The sequence below is a fragment of the Oncorhynchus gorbuscha genome, linkage group LG19, assembly GCF_021184085.1.
Source record: "Oncorhynchus gorbuscha isolate QuinsamMale2020 ecotype Even-year linkage group LG19, OgorEven_v1.0, whole genome shotgun sequence".
Classification (NCBI taxonomy): Eukaryota; Metazoa; Chordata; class Actinopteri; order Salmoniformes; family Salmonidae; genus Oncorhynchus; species Oncorhynchus gorbuscha.
The window spans coordinates 1,555,862-1,568,924 of record NC_060191.1 but is presented as its reverse complement, the minus strand read 5'-3'; the positions used below and the strand labels follow the sequence as shown (position 1 = coordinate 1,568,924).

The 13,063-nt window shown below is 42.9% G+C and overlaps 1 protein-coding gene across 1 annotated transcript in view; it reads left to right on the top strand.

Annotated features, from left to right (window-relative positions):
- Positions 1–241: 241 nt before the first annotated feature.
- LOC124005508 (toll-like receptor 12) overlaps positions 242–13,063 on the top strand; it is a 31,374-nt gene continuing 18,552 nt past the window's right edge. Inside the window, exons 1-4 of the mRNA XM_046314845.1 lie at positions 242–2,013; positions 2,209–2,431; positions 6,685–6,820; positions 7,024–7,682. Of these exons, the coding sequence (XP_046170801.1) occupies positions 2,223–2,431; positions 6,685–6,820; positions 7,024–7,682 (1,004 nt within the window). The 5' untranslated portion in view covers positions 242–2,013; positions 2,209–2,222. The remainder of the gene's footprint in view (positions 2,014–2,208; positions 2,432–6,684; positions 6,821–7,023; positions 7,683–13,063) is intronic.

Genomic DNA, 13,063 nt, shown 5'->3' with positions numbered 1-13,063 from the left:
CTAGCTCCTAACCCCAAAACTAAACCTAGCTCCTAACCCCAAAACTAAACCTAGCTCCTAACCCTGAACTTAATTCTAACCATAACACCAATTCTAACCTTAACCCTAAACCCCCTAAAAATAGCATTTGATCTTGGGGACTAACAAAATGGCCCCAGTTGGTCAAATTTGTTTGTTGACTATTCTTGTGGGGACTTCTGGTCCCCACAAATATAGTGAAACACGACCACACACACACACACACACACACACACACACACACACACACACACACACACACACACACACACACACACACACACACACACACACACACACACACACACACACACACACACACACACACACACACACACACACAATCTACTAATGTCTTTAATCTTATGCTATTTTCCATTTCAACAGTTTAAAGGTCTGAATGAATAATGTATTACACACAAACACACACACCTCAGGCATTCATTTCAGAGGGATCTGTGAAGTTGTTGATGGGAGTAGAGAGAGAGACTAGCAGGCCAGTGGCACTGAGGAAACAGAGGTCCGTCCAGCAGTCTTAACATAGCTAGTCGGAGGGGACTAGAACTTGTCTCTCAATGGCCCAAATCAGCCCCTCGCCTAACCTCTTCCTGTCCCCATAGGAAACCAAACCACCCAGGATCGCTAGCCTAGAAAAGTGGTGTAACACTGTTTCATAAAGAGGAGTGTGTTTCCGCTGTAGATTACACTATGCATTGTGCACTGCCAAGTTAACCCTTTCACTGGCGGCATGTAGCGTTGGTAGCTTTCATTCATGTCAATCATTTCTGGTAACTTATTAATGAATAACTTGATGTTTGTTTGTGAGACGTGGTCTTTATTAAAGGATAGATTTACAAAGTGACTAAAGTACTGAGGAGGAGTGAATGTAACGTGATGGTGATGCAGGTCTTTATTTTCATGGCAATGTTCAACAGGTTGTAAATAGTGCACTAAAACACCACACACTTACAAACTATTTGAATGATATATTCTGTATAAATGTCAGAAGGCACATTAACTTGCTTTGGAGACCATGTAATATGATGACCATGCATCCATCCCTTTGGATAAAGAGGGAATGTATTGAAAACACTAAAACGTCTTTACTTTTGGTTATGTTGCAACAGTTATTATGAAGCAAAATGCTCATGGCACGTAAGATAAGGATTGTCTTCAGGAAAGTAAACAGTTGAATGTTGTGGTTCAACTACTTTACACTCCTGTATTTACCAGGTATTTACTTAAATAGTAGAATGATCATTAGAATATCCACCTAATGACAACTTATTATTTTTAAAAAAAGTTAATTTTAAGAGTTTCTAATTCTGTTGAATTCTTTGAGATAAGTGCCAAAAGGTATGACTGTTACCATAGTTTCATAGTAAATACCTGGTAGATACCAGATGAAGCAGGGCTGTAAAATCAAGTCTGACTGATGCCCTAATGTTTACATGATGGTAACTGTGTAAGTCTGATGATTGACAAGCCCAGATCCACTCATTAAAACATTGATTGAACGGACATTCAAGTTGAACCACGTGGGCTTACAGAGGCATCGTTGAAAACTCCACTTTATGTGATTTAAATGTGCAAATGTAACATGGTACGATTGTGATAAAAGCAACCTAATAAATGAAGCGTTGACCTTCTGAAGAACAGTTGTCATGTTGTTGTGTCCAAAATGTCAGCTTTATGCCGACTGATAGAGGTGAGAATGAAAAGTATTGCTGTTCTGTCCGTTACAGGTCTGGTAATTAACCTTCAGCACTACACAGCCACAGAGAACCTCTATCTGACTATTTTAAACCTGCATAACAACTTTTGCAGTAAAGACATTGTTTTCACTTCCCTTTTCTCAAGACATATTTAAAGGTTGTTCTCTAGTATTCTGCACGAGACTGTAGCGGTCTAGGTGTCGACAGAAGTACAGACCTCTCCCTCTATAGAAGCACAGAGGTCTGGCAGGAAGACGGTTTTTAAACACGGAACACTGAGGTGAGCTGTCCTACTTCACTTTGACTGTCCTGTTCTTCACTTGTATAGTCCATTTTGGTTTCCTATCAGCTGGTATGGACTTGGAATTTATTGATTGTTAATTAGGTGTTTGTTATGAGGATTATGAAATGACTGTATGCCATGTAGTTCTAATAAAAAGTGTGCTGTAACATAAATATTCTGTGTTTCATTTAGGTCTAACACCAAGAATGACGTTTGTGTTTTGGGTGTGGAGGCCCGGTGTGAGTGTGCTGCTGCTCTTGTGTGTGTGTGACGGAGCAGAAGGGGTGATCAGGCGTCACTGTGACTGCTATGAGGAGGATCTGTATGTACAGAAAGACATCGGAGGGTTCATACAATGTTCCCTTAAGCCTGGCCTGGGACCCTATGCTGAGTGCACAGAGATCACTGACCTCAGGTAGGTTACATACAACCAGGACAATAGAACAGAGATCACTAACCTCAGGTAGGTTACATACAACCAGGACAATAGAACAGAGACCAGCGCTATACAATATTAAATCATCATACAGTCTAGTCTGCCTCATTCCTCAGTCTGCCTCATTGCCTGCATCCGTAATGGGTCAGCGGTCAAACGACCTCCACTCATCACTGTAAAACGCTTCCTGAAACACTTCAGTGAGCAGGCCTTTCTAATCGATCTGGCCGGGGGATCCTGGAAGGATATTGACCTTATCCCGTCAGTAGAGGATGCCTGGTTATTTTTCTAAATGCCTTCCACACAATCTTAAATAAGCATGCCCCATTCAAGAAATGTAGAACCAGGAACAGATATAGCCCTTGGTTCTCTCCAGACCTGACTGCCCTTAACCAACACAAAAAGATCCTATGGCGTTCTACATTCGCATCGAACAGCCCCCGTGATATGCAACTTTTCAGGGAAGCTAGAAACCAATATACACAGGCAGTTAAAGCCAAGGCTAGCTTTTTCAAGCAGAAATTTGCCTACTGCAACACAAACTAAAAAAAGTATGGGGACACTGTAAGTCCATGGAAAATAAGAACACCTCCTCCCAGCTGCCCAATGCACTCGATGTGCAAAACTGATAGAGACAAGTTTGGACACCTCATTCAAGTGGTTTTCTAAAATGTTCTACATTGTGGAATTATAGTGAAGACATCTAAACTATGAAATAACACATGGAATCATTCAGTAACCAAAAAAGTGTTATACAAATCCAAATATATTTTTTACTTAAGGTTCTTCAAAGCTGCCACTGTTTGACTTTATGACAGCTTTGCACACCCTTTGATTCTCTCAACCAGCTTCATGAGGTAGTCACCTGGAATACATTTCAATTAACACGTGTGCCTTGTTAAAAGTTAATTTGCGGAATTTCTTTCCTTCTTAATGCGTTTGAGCCAATCAATTGTGTTGTGACAAGGTAGGGATAGTATACAGAAGCCCATATTATAGTAAGAACAGCTCAAATAAGCAAAGAGAAACGACAGTCCATCATTACTTTAAGAGATGGTCAGTCAATCCAGAAATGTCAAGAATTTTGAAAGTCGCAAAAACCATCCAGCGCTATGAGGAAACTCACTCCCATGAGGACCGCCACAGGTAAGGAAGACCCAGAGTTACCTCTGCTGCGGAGGATAAGTTCATTAGAGTTACCAGCCTCAGAAATGAAAGCACAAATAAATGCTTCAGAGTTCAAGTAGCAGACTCATCTCAACATCAACTGTTCAGAGGAGACTGCATGAATCAGGCTTGCTGCAAAGAAACCACTACTAAAGGACACCAATAATAAGAAACGACTTGCTTGGACCAAGAAACACGAGCAATGGATATTCGACCGGTGGAAATCTGTCCTTTATTCTGATGAGACCAAGTTTTAGATTTTTGGTTCCAACCGCTGTGTCTTTGTGAGACAACATGTGTGGTTCCTACCGTGAAGCATGGAGGAGGAGGTGTGGGGGTGCTTTGATGGAGACACTGTCTGTGATTTATTTAGAATTCAAGGCACACTTAACCCGCATGGCTACCACAGCATTATGCAGTGATACACCATCCCATCTGGTTTGCGCTTAGTGGTACTGTCATTTGTTTTTCAACAAGGACAATGACCCAACACACCTCCAGGCTGTGTAAGGGCTATTTGACCAAGAAGGAGAGTGCTGACACAAATGACCTGGCCACCACAATCACCTGACTTCAACCCAATTGAGATTGCAGTCCAACTCATCCCAAACAGAGTGAAGGAAAAGCAGCCAACAAGTGTTCAGCATGAGTGGGAACTCCAACAATACTGTTGGAAAAGCATTCCAGGTGAAGCTGGTTGAGAGAATGCCGAGTGCAAATCTGTCATCAAGGCAAAGGGTGGCTACTTTGAAGAATCTCAAATATAAAATATATTTTGATTTGTTGAATACTTTTTGGTTACTACATGATTCCATATGTGTTATTTAATAGTTTTGATGTCTTCACTATTATTCTACAATTGTAATGTATTTTTCCAACTTAAACTCTCAAACACATAGATCCCCTGAAGGCAGCTCACTCTCCAGATCCCAATCACCTGAACTCTGATCACCTGTTCACACACCTGTATGTCATTTACACACACTATTTAGTCCAGTTCTTTGCACCTTGTCATTGTGAGGTATTCTTTATTTTGATACATGTTTCTATTTGGAGCTCTGGGTCTTTCCGTATTAGTCCTCATGTGTACCATTGTTTTGGCCATCCTCACTAACGACGCCGTTTAGCCTATTCCCTGCTTGTGCTGTACGCCTGATCTCCTGCACTACGTCATTAGCCTTCTCCATGCCTGTACTGTTGCCTGTTGCCTGCCCCTGGACCCAGCTACCTGCTTCCTCCTGTGGTCCTTTACAAATGAACACCTGCTGCGCCCTGCGCTTGAAACCAGCTCTCTGTCTCCCGTCGTATTCATTACAACAATGAAGAAAATAGTAAAAATAAAGAGAAAACCTTGAATGAGTAGGTGTGTTCAAACTTTAGACTGGTACTGTGTGTGTGTGTGTGTGTGTATATATATATATATATATATATATATATATATATATATATTACTGCTCAAAAAAATAAAGGGAACACTTAAACAACACAATGTAACTCCAAGTCAATCACACTTCTGTGAAATCAAACTGTCCACTTAGGAAGCAACACTGATTGACAATAAATATCCCATGCTGTTGTGCAAATGGAATAGATGACAGGTGGAAATTATAGGCATGTAGCAAGACACCCCCAATAAAGGAGTGGTTCTGCAGGTGATGACCACAGACCACTTCTCAGTTCCTATGCTTCCTGGCTGATGTTTTGGTCACTTTTGAATGCTGGCGGTGCTTTTACTCTAGTGGTAGCATGAGACGTAGTCTACAACCCACACAAGTGGCTCAGGTAGTGCAGCTCATCCAGGATGGCACATCAATGCGAGCTGTGGCAAGAAGGTTTGCTGTGTCTGTCAGCGTAGTGTCCAGAGCATGGAGGCGCTACGAGGAGACAGGCCAGTACATCAGGAGACATGGAGGAGGCCGTAGGTGGGCAACAACCCAGCAGCAGGACTGCTACCTCTGCCTCAGTGCAAGGAGGAGCAGAAGGAGCACTGCCAGAGCCCTGCAAAATGACCTTCAGCAGGCCACAAATGTGCATGTGTCTGCTCAAACGGTCAGAAACAGACTCCATGAGGGTGGTATGAGGGCCCGACGTCCACAGGTGGGGGTTGTGTTTACAGCCCAACACCGTGCAGGACGTTTGGCATTTGCCAGAGAACACCAAGATTGGCAAATTCGCCACTGGCGCCCTGTGCTCTTCACAGATGAAAGCAGGTTCACACTGAGCACATGTGACAGACGTGACAGAGTCTGGAGACGCCGTGGAGAACGTTCTGCTGCCTGCAACATCCTCCAGCATGACCGGTTTGGTGGTGGGTCAGTCATGGTGTGGGGTGGCATTTCTTAGGGGGGCCGCACAGCCCTCCATGTGCTCGCCAGAGGTAGCCTGACTGCCATTAGGTACCGAGATGAGATCCTCAGACCCCTTGTGAGACCACATGCTGGTGCGGTTGGCCCTGGGTTCCTCCTACTGCAAGACAATGCTAGACCTCATGTGGCTGGAGTGTATCAGCAGTTACTGGAAGAGGAAGGCAGTGATGCTATGGACTGGCCCGCCCGTTCCCCAGACCTGAATCCAATTGAGCACATCTGGGACATCATGTCTCGCACCATCCACCAACACCACGTTGCCCGACAGACTGTCCAGGAGTTGGCAGATGCTTTAGTCTGGGAGGAGATCCCTCGGGAGACCATCCGCCACCTCATCAGGAGCATGCCCAGGCATTGTAGGGAGGTCATACAGGCACGTGGAGGCCACACACACTACTGAGCCTAATTTTGACTTGTTTTAAGGACATTACATCAAATTTGGATCAGCCTGTAGTGTGGTTTTCCACTTTAATTTTGTTTGGCTCCAAATCCAGACCTCCATGGGTTGATACATTTGATTTCCATTGATCATTTTTGTTCGATTTTGTTGTCAGCACATTCAACTATGTAAAGAAAAAAATATTTAATAAGAATATTTCATTCATTCAGATCTAGGATGTGTTATTTTAGTGTTCCCTTTATTTTTTTGGAGCAGTGTATAGAAGAATCAATCACTAATCTTATCTTTCTTTATCTCAGGTCTGGGCTGGAGGAGGTGTTTCCTGATGTGCGTTCTCTTTGTATCCTTCACTCCTCCTCCTCCCTGCCTGCAGACTCCTTCTCTCACATTCCCCTCCTGGAGCACCTCTATTTGGATGGCTCACACCTGGCAAAGGTACACGTGTGTGTGTGTGTGTGTGTGTGTGTGTGTGTGTGTGTGTGTGTGTGTGTGTGTGTGTGTGTGTGTGTGTGTGTGTGTGTGTGTGTGTGTGTGTGTGTGTGTGTGTGTGTGTGTGTACACACACGTGTGTAGCTGTTATTCATTGATTCAGCCCATATTTTTAATCCTAGATGTGTGTGTATCCCCTTTTTTCACAGGTGACCTCAGGGGCCTTCGCTGGTCTGCCCAAACTAAGGTTCCTCCACATCCTCGTCTCCTCCTCCTGGGGGGGAGTGAACGTCACACTGGAGCCAGGGGTGTTCCAGGGCCTGTCTAGCCTGGAGGAGCTCACCCTGGCTGGTATGAGTCTGGCCCTGGCCCCCCCTACTCTGCTGGATCCCCTGGTACGGGTGAGGAGCCTGAGGGTGGACAGGGCTGGAGCGAGAGACCTGGGGGAACTGTTCTGTCTCCTCTCCCCTGGGATGGAGAAACTAGAGACCCTGGAGCTGCCTGGCAGCATGGTCAGCTCCATCCAGAACGGAGGCTGCTCTGGATCCAATCCGTGGCCCACAGTGCTCCTGTCCAGGATCCGGATCCTGGATCTGAGTGGAAACCCGGTGCGAAGGGTAGAGCCGAAGTCTCTGTCTGTGTTCCAGAACCTGTCCAGTCTGTCCCTGTCTATGGTGGATGTCTGGGTGGGCCAGCTGTGGGGGTCTGGCATGGGGAGGGTTAACAAGCTCTACCTGTCCAGTTACACCTTGGGACATTTCACCCCCAGCCTGTCTGACCTGTGTACTCTGGTAGTAAAACATGGAGTGGAGTCCTTGGATCTGCACCTGGCCCTGATCACAGCCTTCACTGCAGAGGTCATGAAGAGGTGAGTGGCTTTAGAATGGTCTAGTTCCCTCAAACTCAACTCTGGACCTCAAAGCCAGGACCACTGCATTTTATTACTTGTTCCCCTCTAATCAGGGACTGATTTAGAACTGGGACACCAGGTGTGTGTAATTAATGATCATCTAGAACAGAAGGCAGCAGGCTCTGGACCTCGTGGGGTTAGAGTTGGGTAACCCAGGTCTAGTCTAGGGTTTTCTGGGGGCCTGGTTTCTGATCTGACTCATCAGACTCAAAGGATTTGGATAAAGCATAAACAGACTGGTAACCAAGCAGTTGTCATATATAATCATAGAATAACAAGCATAAACAGACTGGTAACTAAGCAGTTGTAATAAATAATAAAAATACATTAATATATGCCATTTAGCAGACACTTTTGTCTACATCACCAGCAAACTAACATGGTCCAAACACACCAAGACAGCTGTGAAGAGGGCACGACAAAATCTATTCCCCCTCAGGAGACTGAAAAGATTGGGCATGGGTCCTCAGATCCTCAAAAGGTTCTACAGCTGCACCATCGAGGGTAGTGCATACGGCCCAGTACATCACTGGAGCCAAGCTTCCTGCCATCCAGGACCTCTATACCAGAGGAATAGAAGAATGTCCTAAACATTGGAATTCAAATCAAATCAAATTTTATTTGTCACATACACATGGTTAGCAGATGTTAATGTGAGTGTAGCGAAATGCTTGTGCTTCTAGTTCCGACAATGCAGTGATAACCAACAAGTAATCTAACTAACAATTCCAAAACTACTGTCTTATACACAGTGTAAGGGGATAAGGAACATGTACATAAGGATATATGAATGAGTGATGGTACAGAGCAGCATACAGTAGATGGTATCGAGTACAGTATATACATATGGGATGAGTGTGTAGACAAAGTAAACAAAGTGGCATAGTTAAAGTGGCTAGTGATACATGTATTACATAAGGATGCAGTCGATGATGTAGAGTACAGTATATACATATGCATATGAGATGAATAATGTAGGGTAAGTAACATTATATAAGGTAGCATTGTTTAAAGTGGCTAGTGATATATTTTCATCATTTTCCATCAATTCCCATTATTTTTTTTGTAACAGTACTTTTATTGAAATTTCACAATTTTCACCCATATTAAGAGATACAACAGAGACAAAGCACACAGAACAAAAAGAAAAACAGCCCCCACTTACCCATATCTATATATATACACATACATACATACACACATATACATATACCCATGCATATACACACACCTATGCATACACGCACGCACGCACACACCTACACACACCCATACATACGCACACCATTTTCCTCTTCCCGCTCTGTGCCTCTCTCACCCCATCACCATCATTGCGTCTCTCAATACATACATTTTAAACAAACTTACAAACAGAAATTAAACAAAAAAGCTCAGTTTTAATCCAAGAGGTTAGGTTCCACACATGGAACGTACAGTGTAGTTCTGGAATACATAGATCCCCGCCATTCTAAGAGAATCCTTGCAGCATAATAGTTGATACCTCAGGTTCTAGATAATTTAGATAAGGTTCCCATACTTTGTAGAACTGGTCTGTTTTAGAATGCAATGTACATGTCAGATATTCCAGAGGCACCCATTCAAATAGTATCTTATGCCAGTCTTTAATAGAAGGAACCTTATCACTAATCCACTGTAAAAGGATGTTTTTCCTCGCTGCGAAGGTAAGGATGTTGTAAAGCCTCCTTTTACAGACAGAAGTAACATGCCTACTAGGGAGACCTAACAGTAAAGAAACTGGGTCCAATTCTAGATCAACCCCTAGGATCTTTTCAATTTCTTGCAGGACACCAGACCAGTATCTTTGTATTTTGGTACATGACCATAAACAATGTGTTAGGGTGCCTGTATCAGTTTTGCATTTAAGACACTGAGGGGAAGAGGATGAGGGGCTAAAAGCATGTCTGCGATTTGGGGATATATGCAATCTGTGTATTATTCTTAATTGGATTGCTCTAGTACGGTTACATATAGATATTGTTTTTGCATATCTCCAAATGTCCTCCCACATCTCTTCGTCAATAGTAACAGACAATTCTTTCTCCCACACTTGTTTCACCCTCTGTGTGTTGACAGCAGAAAAGGACCTTAAAGTATCATAAAACAGACTTACAGACATTTTCCTTTGTGGGAAAAAAAGCATTCTTTCAATGACAGACACATCAGGGTTACCAATTAAGGTGGTGCTCTCCAGAATATAATGTCTTACTTGTAGGAAGCGGAAAAAGTCCTGCTTTGGGAGTCGATATTTCTCGACCATCTGCTCAAATGACAACAAAATCTTATCAGCAAATAAGTCGTTTAGCCTGCGTATGCCCTTATTAAGCCATAAATTAAAGCCAGCATCCAGCAATCCTGGGCTGAAATCTGGGTTGTTAAGAATTGGGGTAAGAGCAGAGGTTAGTTTGGACCTTCCCAGGAAGCGTTGAACTGACCTCCATACTTTGAGTGTGTTAATTGTAACTGGATTATTGCAGTGTTCTTCTACAGACTTGAAACTTCTGAAAAATAAAAGATCCTGTAAGGGGTATTTTGAAAGAGAAGTCTCAATGTCTAACCAAATAGAGGAGTCATCATTTGTGATCCAGTCAGAAATATAACAAAGGTGGGCACACCATTGATAGAACTTGATATTGGGCAGGTCCAAGCCGCCCATAGAACTTGGCAGCTGCAATATTGCCATCTTAAGTCTTGGCTTGCGCTTACTCCATATAAAGGAACTTAGCCATCCATTTACTCCCTTTATTACCTTATTGGAGAGTAATACTGGGATCATTTGGATTGGGTAAAGTAGTCTAGGTAAAACGTTCATTTTCAAGAGGGATATTCTACCCAACCAAGAAATGGGGAGAGAGTTCCAGCGCTCCAGATCCTGTCTTATTGTATCAAACAAAGGAACAAAATTGGCTTTGTACATTAGCTGGAATTTAGGAGTTACAAATATACCCAGATACATGAAACCTGAGGGAGACCATTTAAAAGGGAAGGGGGGAGAAGTATTAGGTACAGAATTCAGGCTACCAAGTGGCATAGCCTCTGACTTAGTAAGGTTAATCTTGTAGCCTGAGAATCCGCTGAATAATTCAATAATATTAATAAGAGGTGTAATTGAAGTCTCGGGACTAGAGATGAATATCAGCACATCATATAATAATAATAATAATAATATATGCCATTTAGCAGACGCTTTTATCCAAAGCGACTTACAGTCATGTGTGCATACATTCTACGTATGGGTGGTCCCGGGGATCGAACCCACTACCCTGGCGTTACAAGCGCCATGCTCTACCAACTGAGCTACAGAAGGACCACATCATCAGCATACAAGCTTATTTTATGGTGAACATCACCAATGAGCAGCCCCTGTATAGCAGGCGTTACCCTGATGGCCTCGGCCAGTGGTTCCATAACGAGTGCAAAGAGGAGGGGGGATAAAGGACAGCCCTGTTTGGTACCTCTGTGTATAGGGAAGCTATTTGACCGTAGCCCATTAGTAAGGACAGCAGCCTGAGGATCATCATATAAAACTTTCACCCATTTTATAAAGTTGTCCCCCAGACCAAATTTATTTAGAGCAAATAATAGGTAAGACCACTCCACACGATCAAATGCCTTCTCAGCATCTAGGGAGAGCACAAGACCATCCACAGCACTTTGTTGGTAGGCTTGAATTACATTAAGAAGCCGCCTGACGTTGTTGCATGACTTACGGCCCCTAATGAAGCCAGTTTGGTCTCCTTTCACAATTAGTGGCAATGAGTCCTCTAATCTTGTGGCTAGAATTTTAGAAAGCAATTTTCTATCCACATTCAGAAGGGAAATTGGTCTGTACGAGGAACAAGACTCTGGACATTTTCCCTTTTTGAGAATAAGTGAAATGTTGGCTTCTCTCAGCGTTTGAGGGAGTTGGTCATTTGAAAATGAGTGGTTAAACATATCACGCAATGGCTTAAGGATCAGGCCATGGAACTCTTTATAGAACTCACTACAAAACCCATCTGGTCCTGGGGCCTTACCATTTTGCAGATTCTTAATTGCGAACATTATCTCTTCCTTGGTAATAGGGGCATTGAGGAGGGACCTCTGTTCTTCGGAGATAGTAGGGAGCTCAATCTTACCAAAGAAGTTCTCCATTCATTTGGGTTCATCCTTTGGCAGTTCTGAGGCATAAAGGTTTGTATAAAATTTCTTAAATGAGTCACTTATCAATTTATTTTCATATAAATTATTACCATCAGAATCAGTAATAGTAGCAATTGACTGAGAGTCAGCCCTCTTTTTAGCTAGGTATGCCAAGTACTTTCCTGGCTTATCGCCATGTTCATATAGCTTTTGCCTGACAAATCTAATTTTCTTTTCAGCATCCTGTGTTAGGAGAGAGTCTAACGTTGATCTAATGACTGATATTTCCTTTAGTAGGGCAGGAGTGGGCGTTTTAATGTAGTCCTTCTCTTTAGTTCCTAATTCACCCTCTAACATTTTTTGCTTTTCCCGCTTTTTCCATCTCTTAGTAGCTGTGTATGACATAATCAGACCCCTGGCATACGCTTTACAGGTCTCCCAAAGGAGCGAGGGGTTATCTGTTGATTGAGAGTTAATAGAGAAAAATGCTTTAAACTCTGTTATAAAATATGATGTGAATGTATGGTCTTTAAGAATGGTTGTGTTCAACCTCCAATGTCTTGACCGATTGAATGCCCCGTTGAGTTTTATGTCCAGGATCACCTCAGCATGATCAGATATGACTATGCTTCCTATCCTAGCAGATAAAACAGACTGCAAAGACGTCTTGGGCATAAAAAATAGTCTATTCTAGTCTGACATCCATGAGGTGCAGAGAAAAAAGTGAACTCTCTGTTGGAGGGATGGAAAGCTCTCCAGACATCCGCATACCCCAGATCATCACAAATAACTTTAAGTGACTTAGCTTGAGGAGAGAGTGAAGCTATACCGCTGGGAGACTTATCAATAAGGGGGGTTCAACAAGCAGTTAAAATCTCCTCCAACCACTGCAGTGTCTGAGTTTAATTCTGAAAAGTCTAGAAATGCTTTAGTGAGGAAATCAGGGGGGTGAGCAGGGGGGGAAGTAAATATTCATTATGGAAATGTTCTGCCCTTATAAAGTACCATTAATTATAACAAAGCGACCAAATTTATCTTTCACACAATTCAAGACCTTAAGTGGTAAGTACTTTTTCACCAGAATTGCTACACCTCTACTTCTGGATGTAAATGATGAGAAAAACACTTGACCAAACCCTCCTTGTTGTAATTTCAGGTGCTCCTTACCATCCAAATGGGTTTCTTGCAACAGGGCAATA